This window comes from Carassius gibelio, chromosome A9, assembly GCF_023724105.1.
Source record: "Carassius gibelio isolate Cgi1373 ecotype wild population from Czech Republic chromosome A9, carGib1.2-hapl.c, whole genome shotgun sequence".
Classification (NCBI taxonomy): domain Eukaryota; kingdom Metazoa; phylum Chordata; class Actinopteri; order Cypriniformes; family Cyprinidae; genus Carassius; species Carassius gibelio.
In genome coordinates, this window is record NC_068379.1 from 29,317,727 (window position 1) to 29,332,144 (window position 14,418).

Below are 14,418 nucleotides of genomic sequence, written 5' to 3' on the forward strand. Positions count from 1 at the left end.
AAGGACATCAGCTTTCAAGAAAGTATTTAGTGTCATTTCAGTATTCATTTTGACATGTGATTTACAAATTTATGCAAATTCAGCATAAAATTGTTACTGGTTCACAAAAAATCTGTACTGAAATGTACCTTGTTAAAAATAAGCTGTCAGCCATGGTCATAGAAAAAAAAAAAACATATGATGGTTTGTGTTCACAGAATGTACAGAAGAACATCCAATATGGCAGGGTTGAACTATCCATCATCTGTAATTACAGCTCTAAAGGTACAGAATATCTTTACAGTAGATTATAAAATGGCTTTAGTTTGTTTCCTTAAAGTTTTATGTCCGCCACTAGCTCGTACGTGTCTTCTTCTTTTTCAGGATGTTGATAAATGGTCATTTGATGTCTTCAAGCTTCAAGAGGCGAGTAGTGAACACGCTCTGAAGTTCCTTGTGTATGAACTGCTCACCAGATACGACTTGATCAGCCGCTTCAGGGTATGAGAGACTGCAAAAACCAGGCCCACACCAAATCCGTGATATTACGCACTTTGCTTACCTAAGATACTGACTTATACACCCTTAGGGAAACTAGCATGATGCCACTGAATAAAATTAAATCTGTCATTTACCTAACCACATCTCATTTAAACCCTTACATTTATTGGTCCCCTTTTTTATTGAGTTACACTTAATAAGGACTGAGGCTTTCAAGTTTCAAAAAGAATCATAAAAAAATATATAAATGTAGCCTAATGTATATTACTTATGCACTTTATTCAAAGTCTTCTGAAAGCATAAAATAATTTTGTGTGAGAAAAGACTGAAATGTAAATCATTGTCAGTGTCATTCACTGGTAATCACTGAATCAGTTCAGGATCATTGAATCAGTTCAGTATTAAGGAGTTCTCTGTAACTGATTCAGTCTGATTCAATGATTCAGTCTTGTTCACCAGATCAAATGATTAATTAAAAAGATCCGACTCAAATAATGATTCATTCATAAATCATTTACGATGGTGCCCAGGGTCTCAAGATTTGCTGTGAATAATAACTTAAATTATAATCCGCTCCATTGACTAAAAGTTATTTTTTGTCATTAAAAGGCTTTAAGAATATTCATAATACGATTTTAGAATATGAAGCATGAGTTAAAATAACTCGTTTTATAATATGTTTATGGTTGTTTTGCTTCATTTTTAAAGGCTGAAAGCTTCAGTCTCATTCTTTGTGACTGCACAGAAAAGAGTAACACGCTCATCAAATAATCTTTCTTTTTGCTTTCAATCGAAGAAAGAAACTCATACAGGTTTGAAACAGCATGAAAAAGTGTTATATGAGTTGTTATTTGAACTATTTCTATAATATATTATGATTTCAACCTTTTGGAATCACACTTTTTTTCTTAACCAAAGTTTTAACCAGAGTTGACATTGTCTCCGAAGCATGCATGTTTTTTTTTCCTCCCTGTAACAGGACATTTGCATGTGATATACATCTGTTATGAGTAGTTTCAGGTCTCATGCCTTCTTCACCTGTTCACAAGCACGGTGATGACAGACTCATAGTGCCCCATGATTACAAAATACATGCAAGCAAGGCCATAGCCAGGCTTTGAAAATAAGTGAGGTCCAGGGAGTTTCTATAATAACCCTCTTATTATAGACTTGTGCTATAATAACCCCTATAAATACAACTAATTACACTAACACTTGAAAGAGACAGAAATGTAGATGTTTTTGGAGGGATGCTCATTTTTAAATCATACACTATTTATTGTATCAAAGTTTGTTAATACTATATTTATGGGGTGGATAATTTTATCAGTTGTTTATCATTCATGCAAACATACATATTGCCTACCAAATGTGTTATTTTCGGATAGTCAAGATTACAAAAGACAATACCTGACAGTCAGCTGCAGTGGCGTAGAAGGTCAAACGTGTGTCATACATATTTTGATGTGATTGACCCGGGTTCGAATTTGCTTTTTGGCAAAAAAAAAACCTCCCTTTTCAAATTTCAAATCACATCAGAAAAGCATTTATTTTCAATGAAAATTAAGTAAATAATCAAAAAGTTAAGTGTAGGCGTAGGGAGGGCTTTATTGTCCCAATAAGTTGGCATCCATTACATTGACACTCAATAAGTTATTATTGCATACTGTTTTATAATGTACTACAATACTGAGGTGCAGATAATTGCCACTGTTTGCAGTAAGTAATATAAATAGCAGAAAATCCTGTTATTTTAACATAGTATAAATCCTGTTAGCCTGCACCAGAACGCCCTCGTCCTCAAAGCCTCTCCACTCGCACGTGTCAGTGATTATGAATAGATTAAATGAAACAGGACAAATAGGACAAATTTAATCTTGACAAACTATGTATCATTATAAAGATCTAAGCCTCAAGCATCAAAGACAGATTGCTGTTTTTCAATGGAAAGCTTATAAAGACTGTATTTGCTACATTTGTGTAAGCAGTAACGTTACACATAAAAAAATAAGCAAAGAAAACTCTGTACATACCAGATCCGTCGTAATAACGAGTCATAAACATCCACAGCTGTAAATCCCGGTTTAGTTAGGAAGGTAAGGGTCCAGTGAATGACATCTCGTGAAGCACGTTTAGTCCAACAAAGCAATAATGTTGTAATATGGATCATAATTCCTTTGTTTACATTTCATTTCTTCAGCGACAGAACTGTTTGCGTCCTTTATGGAATAACTCACGGTCGGAAACTGCGTCTTGGTAATAAAAACACGGGATGGTTTTGCAGCGTACAGTGTCACAAACAGAATGAGACGATCCACCGGAAAAAAGAAATAATGAAAAATAGGCGGAAGATAGTTTATTTGAATTTGGCGCTCTCTCCTGGGAGCATGTGACGCGCTCTGACGCACCTGTCAGCTGATGGAGGCGGAACTTACAGCGATCGCATTTTCCTTTATTTCTTTTAATTTTTGACAGTTTTTATATATGTGAGAGTGTGTTTTATGTTGAATGTGAATGTATCTGCATGATTACCATCTGTTTGAGTGCAAATCAGCCCAAATCAGCTCGCCATTACTGAATGATCACGGCTATCAAAGTGAACGTGTCTATATGAGTAGAGAGAGTGGATTATTTACTTTGGCACATTTGTGTTATTGCCATCTGTATAAGTGGCCATCAGAACATATTTGCATCGTAATTCATTGTAAAATATACATCTCTAGCAATCTCAGGATGTTCTATATTGGAAAACAAAGTTAAATCTTTTTTTTTCCCTTATTTTTCTTAATTTTTCTTTCTCAAATTATTCTTATTGTATTTTTCTAGTGCTCAAATAAATAATTTATATGATGTCTAAGTTTCTGTCTAGTGTTTTATAATTGAAAACAATAGTTGTAGAAGCCTTCAATAGCCTACTATTGGGAAATATATTTCCTTATATTTGGGGGGTGGGGGTGTAGACCTAGTCTCATAAAAATATTTGCAGGAGTCTCATTTTTCATTATATTTTATTCAGATTTGAAATAGAAACTTATGAGACATGTGGCTTTCAACCCATTACTTTTCTAGATTGCTCCAGGACTCATTTCATGTATTTTTATATCAAATAAAAAAATTTTTAGTGGTAAAAAAAAAAATTCAAGGCACTTCAGTGTCTATAACTTTTAATCTTTTTGAGCATTATCAAATCTGGTTGATAAAAAGTGAAGCCCAAAGGGTCTTCTTTCTAAAGACTCCACAATTATGTTTGTAACACACTGAAGTAGGAAACTATTACAATTATAAGTAAGTTAGAGCACTTTCAGCTGTGAGTCCCATAATGAGGGGTGCTGGCTAACACAAAAAAAATATCACAAAAAAAAAATGCTGCTATTTGCACTATGTACAGTGTAAATAGTCACTGCCTTTTTTGATTACTGCCAGACTAATGCCGGAGATGCAATGTTCCCAGATGTTGCTATTAAAATAAACAAAAACCTATAAATAAAATAAAATAAAAACGGAATAAACCTAAATTATTTCACATATTTTGGAAATTAGAAAAGATAAAGTAATCGCTGAACCTACACCGCAACTACCTACTTTATTAACTTTCTAAAGTTTTAAATTTAGTGGAAAAACAAGTAAAAAAAAAAAAAAGGAGGCTGCGTCCCACACTCTAACTCACGACTCTCTGAAGACTCGTTCACTTCGGAAGGGTCTCGCAGCGATTATTTTCATACCATGGACGCTAAACATTCAGAATTATACATGCAGACATTCATATGAGTTGTCTAGCAGCAAATTAGGCAATCAGAGAACAAAAGAAGAAGAAAAAAATAATTAACACAGTGGTTTGTTTTTTGATTATGTTGATGTATCTTAAACCAACTTTTGCAAAAAAACAAACTTTTTTTAATATTTAGATTTATTTTTTAGTATTTCTTCTGTCTTTTTTTGTAATTTTAAGTAACTTAAGCTTTTTTTAGTTAGGTGACATGACGTGTAACTAAGTATGGTGTCCCATGATTAGAAATGTGTGCCCTTCTGCCTTTCATCTAATATTTTGCTTTACATCTGTTTTTAAATTATATTTAGTTTTAATTAGAGAAAAAAAATGTTTAAGATTTATATTCTTAGTTTTAGTTAAAAATATCAGTATATTTTATAGTGTTCCTTCCACCTTGTTTGAAGAATACGGATGGTAGGGTGCAAAAAGACTCGCTGAAATATGACAAAGAAAAAAATACATGAAAACATGAAAAATAACATTAAAGCTTGTTTTTGCCTTAAGGTAATACAAAAAGTAAATTGTGAGAGGAAGTCTTAAATACATGTAAATAACTAAATAAATAATGAAAGCAATTTTACAATAAAGATTGTGAAATATTAGGTTGCAGTTGCAGTCACAATTACAATAAATAAAGATAAATAAAAAATTAATTCTAATTAAATTAGCAGTTTTCGTGTTCAAGACTCAGATCATCTGATTCAACTGAGTTGTAACTAATGCATTAGATGAAACTGATTGAGTGAAACAAGTTATTTTGTACAGTCATGTCTGACTCGAAATATGAATAAAGCTGTAAATTATTTGCGTACTCCTGATACGTTGGCTGATACTTAAATCAGTGTAATTACTATCTAGTTAATCTGACAACATCTACACTACACATCAATTTGGGGTCTGTAATATTTTTTTTTGTTTGTTTTAGAAAAAGCCAAAGACTGGATTTATTTGATAAAAAAAAAGTATTTAGTATCACACAATCCTTCAGAGACCATTTCAATATGCTGATTTGCTCCTCAAGAAACTAATTGAATAATGTTTAATAATGTGTAATATTACTTTTAGAAAACTTTTGAGTTTTTTGATGAATCCTTGCTGAATAAAGGTATTGGTTTCTAAAAAAAAAAAAAAATTAATAATACAATTCTTACTGACACCTAAATTTTGAATGGTAGTGTAGTTAAAGATTGTATTCTAGTTTTGTAACTGTGATTGTTGTTCTTTGTGCAGATACCAGTGTCCTCCCTTGTGTCATTTGTGGAAGCTCTGGAAATAGGTTACAGCAAGCACAGAAACCCCTACCACAATTTGATCCATGCTGCTGATGTCACGCAGACGGCACACTATCTGATGCTACACACTGGCATTATGGTGAGTTAAATTCACAGGTGAATTGTGCATGCATGTCTTGCACAGACAAACAAATATGACATCTGTTTGTAATCAATACAAGCAGAACGCTTGATGTCTTAACTTGCAGGTTAATATGCACAGCTGTTGAAATTGGTTTTGATGATGTTGAATCATGGTAATGATGATTATTTGGGTAACAGCTGTCTGGTTTGCTCTCCCACAGCACTGGCTCTCTGAACTGGAAATATTGGCCATGGTGTTTGCTGCTGCAATCCACGACTTTGAACACACTGGAACGACCAATAACTTCCACATTCAGACCAGGTGTGTGGTGACCATAAGAAGCAGCCAGTGGTTTCAATGAAGTGTTCAAATTTTAATTAAACTGCCTTAAAGGAATACCCAAAATCAGCCAAAAATGAAAGTTTGCTGAAAATGTTATCACCCTCGGGTCATCCAGCATGTAAATGAGTTTATATCTTCACAGGAACAGGCTTGGAGAAATTTAGCATTACATCACTCGCTCACCAATGGATCCTCTGCTGTGAATGGGTGCCGTCAGAATGAGAGTCCAAACAGGACACCTTAAAGATGGATTTGTTTCTTAAAAACACACACACAGCTTTTCATTTAGCAAGATGATAACTGATGGACTGGAGTGATGTGGATGTTTTTATCAGCTGTTTGCACTTTGACGGCACCCATTCACTGCAGAGAATTCATTGGTGAGCAATGCTAAATGCTACATTTTTCACAATCTGTGTTCATGAAGAAACAAATTCAGCTACGGTTTGGATGGCCTGAGGGTGAGACAAATTTCAGCAAATTTTAATTTTTCGGTGAACTTTTCTTTTAATGATGGACAGACAAAGCATCTTTGTATGAAGGTACCTGCGATGGAAACTAGCTTAGCATCACACCTGCATCTACAGCACATTCTATGAAAATCTAGACATAAGCAAGCTAATATTTAGTAACTAAAATGCTTGTTTCTTTGTGTAAATGAAATCGTAAGTTGATTATTATCATAAATTATGATGAACTATTTGAGTCCCAGCAGTGTTTGGTCACGGATCCCCCCTTTTTATCCACAGCCATCTTGAAGCTGTTTCTGCAGCCTCTGTTGCGAGTCTAATGGCTGCTCTCCTCTGGGGCTCACTCAGCCCCAGTGCAGTGAATGTTCTGTAGAGGGAGCAGCCAGCAAAGCCAACCCCTCTCTCGACACTGATCAGTCAGATCTTTGTACCTGGCACTTTTCCTTTCAAATGCCTCTTCCATTCAATCTTCCCAAGGCACAGTCAATTCTATCAAAACTAGCTCTTTCGAGACCTCAGATAGAATGATGATGTCAGGTTCCAAAGATGTGTTCTGGGAATTTCAGCTGCTTCTCCAGGTCAACCAAAAGCTCCCAGTCCCGTGCTATATGAAGAAGGCCTGCTGGAGCTTTGCGCTGTGATGTTGGCTGCTCTTCTTCTTTCACAAACTGTACTGTATTTCCTTCGCTTAATGACGGAGCTTACTGTTTGCAGTGGCCAAGGAGACGCTCTCCAATACTGCCTTTAGCGGCCATCACCATCCCTTCTGGGCAGCAGCTCAGGATGTGTTCTACTAATATATATTTGTAGTATTTATACAACAATTTATACAACTTTATGGCATGTATCAAAATTTGTAAAGTATTTAATATTAATATTTGTATTCTTTAATCTTTAGTGGATTTTTTTTAAGCAAGCTTGTTGCAATCCATTTGCATTATTACCTTCTCTTTGAAGGAAATGTGATGCTTGCTTAGAATTTGTTCATTTGAAGTTATCTTAAAAACATGATGCTACCTACCATATTCAACAGTGTTTGCATCAGGAGCATGTCTGTGATGCATTAACATGCTGCTTACATAGGCAGCTTACTAGGTGTTGGAGAGCCTAGTGTGAAAGCCAAAGACAGTGTGTGTGTGTGTGTGTGGTAGAGAGAGGTAATACACAGTCATTATTCTGAGAAGTGCATCACATTTTTAGCTTTTGATGCAGACAGAAACTGATGGCAAGGACAGTACTCCAAAAATACAGTGATTTTAGAGGAGCGCTCAATCATCAATGTTATGGGAGACTTGTGTGATGGGAAAAATGGATATCTCTGATTGCCGCTGATGTCCCACCTCAGCTTGTAGTTCTCAAATTGACTCCTTGCGAGAATAAAAAGTAAAATTCTTGGTGAGCGTAAGAGGCTTTTTTTTAAACAATAACACATTTTTGAAACTTGTGGTGGACAAGTTCTTTTTTTCTTCTTTTCTTTTTTTTTACAATATACAGCAAGTTCTTCACATTAGCAGAAGGTTTCTTTTTTCTTGAAAACTCCAGCACAAAGATTTTCTATTGAAGTAGTGAATAAAATTAAATTATTTTAACTCTTCAATTCAGCAGGCCTTAGACACAAAATAATTGTCCAATCTGCTTATTTTCATAAAAATAAAAAAAAAACGAAAAAAAAAAAAAAGTTACAAAACACTGCATTCATATATTTAAGCTGGTGTGACACAATGTGCCATTGACATCAATTGACACCTAGCCTAGCCCCAATTATTTTCATAACCAACGTTATGAATATGTACATTTTTTTATCTGTACAAGTGTAGTTTGAAAGCCCCTGGCGACAATAAGCTTTCATTAAAAAAAAAAATTGCTGTGTTCCATGAAAGAAAGAAAATCCTACTGACTTGGAATTGATGTAAATGTGACTAAATGATGATGAAATGTAAATTTTTAGGGTGAACTGACCTTCAAGGTAAATTTATTAACTCCTCTTTCTTTGGTCCTGCACAGATCAGAAGTGGCCATCCTGTACAATGACCGCTCGGTTCTAGAAAACCACCACGTGAGTGCAGCCTACAGACTCATGCAAGAAGATGAGATGAACATCCTGGTCAACCTCTCGAAGGATGACTGGAGGTACGCTGGCTTTATGTCCTCAGACATGCCGTTCCTGAGGAATGGAGGATCTGTTGTGGGAAAGTGCATGTGCTGTGAGTTGTGATGAGCCGCAGTGTTGTGTTTTCCACAGGGAGCTGCGTACGCTGGTGATTGAGATGGTCATGAGCACAGATATGTCCTGCCATTTCCAGCAGATCAAGACGATGAGGAATGTACTGCAGCAGCCGGAGGGGTAAGTGACGCTCCTGCTGTTCTCTCTGAGCGTGTGTAAACATGAGGGTGTTAGTGAATGAGTGTGATGGCGTGTCAACTTATGAAAATGTGTCATACTTCTTGCATAGTACCCATTAGGACTGGGTGGTATGACATATACTGAGTGATGAAATAAATGCATCAAGACTAGAGACTAGATTCATTCATTTGTTATGAATGATTTTTATTTTATTTTTTGTGTCCATTAAGCTCCATACAGAATCAGTCGATAAAAGTCATTAACCAGGCTCATAAGTTTATTAATGAAAATAACTAGAACTCCAGTGTCTGTTTTCCTAGTTTATAGGAATAAGGCATTTCAGATCTATGAAAACATTTATTCTCTCCATTTTGCATTTCAAATGCATCTTTTTGATCCAAGAAATCCTTTGTTCTGTTGGAAGGAATCTTTTTTTAATAGGACTTTTTTTAGAGTAATTTTTATTTTTTTAATTACCCAGACTGACTTAAGTAATGTAAACCTTTTTAGAAAAGCTGCTGATTAAACTAAAGTATTAAAAAATAAAATAAAATACGTAGTTTTCCTGCACAATATACAAATCTACAGTTACTATAGTAAAACCATTTCAAATTGTAAATAGACCGAGTGACAGACAGAGGCTGATGGTGCCATTTAGACTCAATCCTCTCATGTCCTTTGTTTGCGAATGTGTGTGAGTGTGTGTGTGTAACAGTGGTGTGCACAGACTTCTGGAGGGGTAGGGACGAAATGGCGTTACGATGGCACAATCGCGGTCCGAGGTCGGGGGAGGGGGTGGTGTTGGGGGTGATGGGTAGTGTGTATTTGTTTGTTCGGGTGGGCGATATGGCAAAAATGTCACCATTTTCTTTTTTTAGAAATATCATGATTTAATCACGATTCTTTGTCATGTTGGTTTCTCTATTTTGCAAGATGTCAACATGGACAACATGTGAGTGAATAAACAATGACAGAATTTACATTTTAGGGTGAACTATGCCTTTAATTACAGTCGGCAGCATGTTCAGTACTGTCCCTTTAAGACCTGCGAGCATCTAATCTCTTTCAGTTGTTTTCTTTCATTTTAGAAATAACATTTTAGACATAACTGAGTCTATACATGAACCTTGTGTGTTTTGACAGTATTAACACAAAAGAGAGTAACTCTACCACTGAGTTAACACTGATTTTAATGTATGTCGCAGTATACTGATTCGGTGTCGCCAGAACTGCAGCTGATAGAATGTGCGCTGCAGCACAATACAATGATATTTCTTCAAAAGCAGATCGTGGAGACATTTTTATCGTCCATAATCAAAAATCTTCATATCGCACCCCCCTACCCTCAGCAGAAGGGCAGATCAGACCTCAAAGTTGCAGGGGCTCGAGCCCCCCCGCTCCTCCCTTGTGCACACCACTGCATAATTTATGGATTCATAATTCTCCAGTGGAAATTACAGCTAGTGTTTGTATGTGACTGATGAAGCTCTGATGAATGTGTTTATTAGAATAGACAAGGCTAAAGCGCTGTCCCTGATGCTGCACGCGGCTGATATCAGCCATCCCGCTAAGGGCTGGAAACTGCACTACCGCTGGACACAAGCCCTCATGGAGGAGTTCTTCAGACAAGTACGCACTTCATAATATTTATCTCTCAACACAAACAGAACTCCCAGAAACACAGACTTACTAGATACAAACATTATCTGGGGGGGAAAAAATTGTACCATTAAGATAATATTATAGTTTGTGAAAAATATTTCACATTAGTTTTTGTTTTTCTGTTTTCATTTTCATTTTAGTTAAGGTTCTAGTAATTTTATTGTGTGTTTTGTCATTTTTATTAGTTATTGTTTCAAATGTATACAGTTTTTATACATTTTTATTTATATTTTAGTTTGAGTTAATTTGGTACATTAAACTAAACAAAAATATAATAAATTCTTAAACTTTCTTTTATTTTATAATTATTTTGTCTCAAATAACAAAAATGTTTTTATTATTTTAGTTTTAGTTAACTATGATAACCCTATCTAAGAGTTTCTGCACATAATAACCAAAGGAAAAAAAATTAAATATATATATATATATATATATATATATATATATATATATATATATATATATATACTGTATATACTGTATATATATATATATATATATATATATATATATATATATATATATATAGAGAGAGAGAGAGAGAGAGAGAGCCTATATGCATGTATGTATAATTGTAGTTATTTGGTTTTTAATGGAACTGTACATGTGTTTAATAAAAAAATATTTATCAGATACAATATTTCAATATTTAACAAAATACAATAGAATGAAGATTTTAATTTATAGAGTAAGGGAAACTGGGATCAAAAAAAAAAGAAAAAAAAGAATGAATGCATTTTTAATAACCATGCAAATTTGCAACCGAATGTATCCAGGATCTATTTGTATTCTGAGTTTGTTTTGGAAGTTGCACTCAGAATCCTGTTGGCTCAGAAATCACACGTACTGTACATAATGTCTCCGTCTGCTTTTCATCTCAAGCACAAAAGAGGGAAGAGTAAAGTTTTATTAGACTATTCACAGGGCTTTGAATCAGTGTGAGTAATTCTTTTTCTGATTCTTTTATTGTCTCTGCAGGGTGACAAGGAAGCAGAACTAGGGCTGCCGTTCTCTCCATTATGTGACCGGAAAGCTACTATGATTGCCCAGTCTCAGATAGGTACAGTAGAGCTGACACACACACACACAAGCAATGATAGCCACTGAGGCAACGTTTGCAACAGCATAGTTTATGCATTGAATAGACAGACATTCTGCTAGAATTGCTAAAAGAAGCACAATTCATGCAGTACTGTAGCTTGACTTTCCATTTTCAAGGCTGATGAATAAACATCTTATTTTGAGTCATTATTTAATTGGACTACCAAATGTTAGGTGTTAGTGTTACCACTAAAACACATGCTTAACACCTTCATGAAACAAGAATGAACAATACTTCTACAGCATTTATTAATCTTAGTTAACAATAGTTTTAACCTTTACTAATGCATTATTAAAATCTAAAGCTGTGCCTGTTAACATTAAGTAATGCACTGTGAATTACCATGAACTAACAATAAACAATATTTTCATTAACTAAGATTAGCAAAGATTAATATATACTGTAATAAATAAATTTCTCAGCCAAAATTGATGTGCGATTAATTTGTGATTAATCTGAATAATTAATCAGAATATTGTGTAATTAATTAAATTAAACATTTTGGCAACACTTTTACAGTAAGGTTCCATTAGTTAATGTGAGTTAATGTATATTAACTTATATTAGCTTATATTACTTATAGTATATTATTGTTCATTGTTTGTTCATGTTAGTTAATACATTAACTCACATTAACTAATGGAACCTTACTGTAAAGTGTTGCCAAAATGTTTAATTTAATTAATTACACAGTATTCTGATTAATTATTCAGATTAATCACAAATTAATCGCACATCAATTTTGGCTGAGAAATTACCCTATACAAAAAATAATTTAAAGGTAATTTATGTTTTTGATGAGAAAATCATTGTATAGACATTGCAAAAAGTTTTTTTTTTTTTTTTTAGTTTATTTAGTTCTCTAATAGAACATAAACTTAATTAGCAAACATGGTATGGTACAGATTAATATACCAAAATGGATGTCTGATACATGCAATGTTAAAAGGGATAAAGAAACATTTTGATACAAAATTGCATAAATTGTAATAAATGGGTATTATTTAAATTAATTTTGAAATGTGAAATTATATTTTGAATTTGAACAGTAATAGTCAAAACGGACCCACTGATATAGACTTTTAAAATTGTTTTCATCTTTTTTTGTGTGTGTGTTTTCTTGTGCATGCTTTTATATATTTTGTTTAGATTTATTTATTGGGAACTATATTTAATTTAGTTTTTTCCATGATGACAGAAAACTACGGAGCCCTGCACGACATGCAAGAAAAAAATTAATAAATTGTGCACACGATTTACTAATTCGTTCCCTCACTGTACTAAAACGTGCACACGATTACCATTGCATTCCCTCAATTTACTATTGTGTTCCCTCAATTTGCTGAATTATTTTTTCCTGCATGTCATGTGCGGGGCTCTGTAGAAAACTACAACAACAACAAACAATTTTTATTAATCCATTTTATTTTATTACAAGATGATAACTGGTTGGCACTCAGGAACATCCATGTAGCATATGTTAAATTTGCATATTTATGTACAGTATATATTTTATAATACTATACAAATATTACATTATGAGAATAGCATCTGTGTATACTTTTAATATATTTTGCTTAGATTTATTTATTTCATTTATTTTATTTTGTTTTGTTTGGAAAATATATAACATTTTGACATTTTAGAAAAACAATAATATAAAAAAAGTAAGTTAAAAATGCTAAATAACTTTTTTGCAACATGATAACTTGATGCCACTTATGAACATCCATGTATTCTATGAAAATTAACATCTTTTGCACAGTATATGTAATAGATAATATATATAATACTATATAAATATTACAGGATGAGAGAATAGTATCAGAGTTACTGCTGTTGTGAACACATCCATACAACCATGCAGAGCTCTTTACTGCCATCAAGATGCTGCTGGGGCAATTACATGCTCTCTTATAATATTTAATGGAAAAAATGTGCTTTGACTTAATGACACAATTACAACAAGGAATCTTGATTGGATCAAAATCTATTATTGCTAATGAGTTTCTAGTTAGGTAAATAAATGACAAAGGTTTCTAAACAAATATATATATTTTTTTTTCCTCCAAAGGGTTCATTGATTTTATCGTCGAGCCCACGTTCTCTGTTCTGGTCGACACCACAGAGAAGATCATTAGTCCTCTCATAGAGGAAGCTGTAAAATCTGGGGGTGTCCGCAGGTCAAGGTGAGGTCATGGTCATGTGTTCATCATGGTAAAGGTGTTTGAGTGACAGATGATAATGTGTGTGTTATCTGCTGTTGCGGTGCAGTTTGACGGGACGGGGCTCAGCCGCAGTGGTGGAGTCGGTACAGAGACACAGCGGTCGAGGTTCGAATGACGAGCAGGGAGGCGCTACAGATTACTCACTGTGCGGCATCGACCTGAAACGAGTCCAACACCTGCTCTCTGAGATCATCCAGAACAACAAGGAGCGCTGGAAAGAGCTGTCTGTTAAAGGTCTGCACACATCTTTTGTGTTTCTGTGTACACAAGTGAAAATTTTGAACATAACACACATTCATTATTATTATTATTGTTATTTGGAATATTAGTAAAGTTATCAAAAAACTGTAGAAAACACAGATGGAAGATTGGGAATTGTTGTGACTTGGCTAAACAACTGGTGTTTAAGAAGCAAAAGTATTACAAACATGTAGTACAAATTATCAAAATAATATATTATTTATTTCACAGTGGGTTTTAAAACACAAAATAAATTTGACTATACCCCACTTTGTAATTTTTTTATAATAATAATATATAAAATAATTATATATGTTGTGTAATAATAATAATAATAAATAATAATAATAATAATAATGTATATCTAAATGTATATATATATATATATATATATATATATATATATATGTAATTTAAAAAAAAAT

At 33.8% G+C, this 14,418-nt stretch overlaps 1 protein-coding gene across 4 annotated transcripts in view; it reads left to right on the forward strand.

Moving 5' to 3' along the window:
- The window catches only part of LOC128020125 (dual specificity calcium/calmodulin-dependent 3',5'-cyclic nucleotide phosphodiesterase 1A), a 56,802-nt gene that overhangs the window by 40,293 nt on the left and 2,091 nt on the right, over positions 1–14,418 (forward strand). For all 4 annotated transcript variants that reach the window (XM_052606749.1, XM_052606750.1, XM_052606752.1 and 1 more), the window contains 10 exons: positions 198–264; positions 364–480; positions 5,480–5,620; positions 5,826–5,926; positions 8,422–8,547; positions 8,660–8,761; positions 10,270–10,390; positions 11,402–11,483; positions 13,600–13,714; positions 13,800–13,987. In XM_052606749.1, the coding sequence (XP_052462709.1) occupies positions 198–264; positions 364–480; positions 5,480–5,620; positions 5,826–5,926; positions 8,422–8,547; positions 8,660–8,761; positions 10,270–10,390; positions 11,402–11,483; positions 13,600–13,714; positions 13,800–13,987 (1,160 nt within the window). The remainder of the gene's footprint in view (positions 1–197; positions 265–363; positions 481–5,479; positions 5,621–5,825; positions 5,927–8,421; positions 8,548–8,659; positions 8,762–10,269; positions 10,391–11,401; positions 11,484–13,599; positions 13,715–13,799; positions 13,988–14,418) is intronic.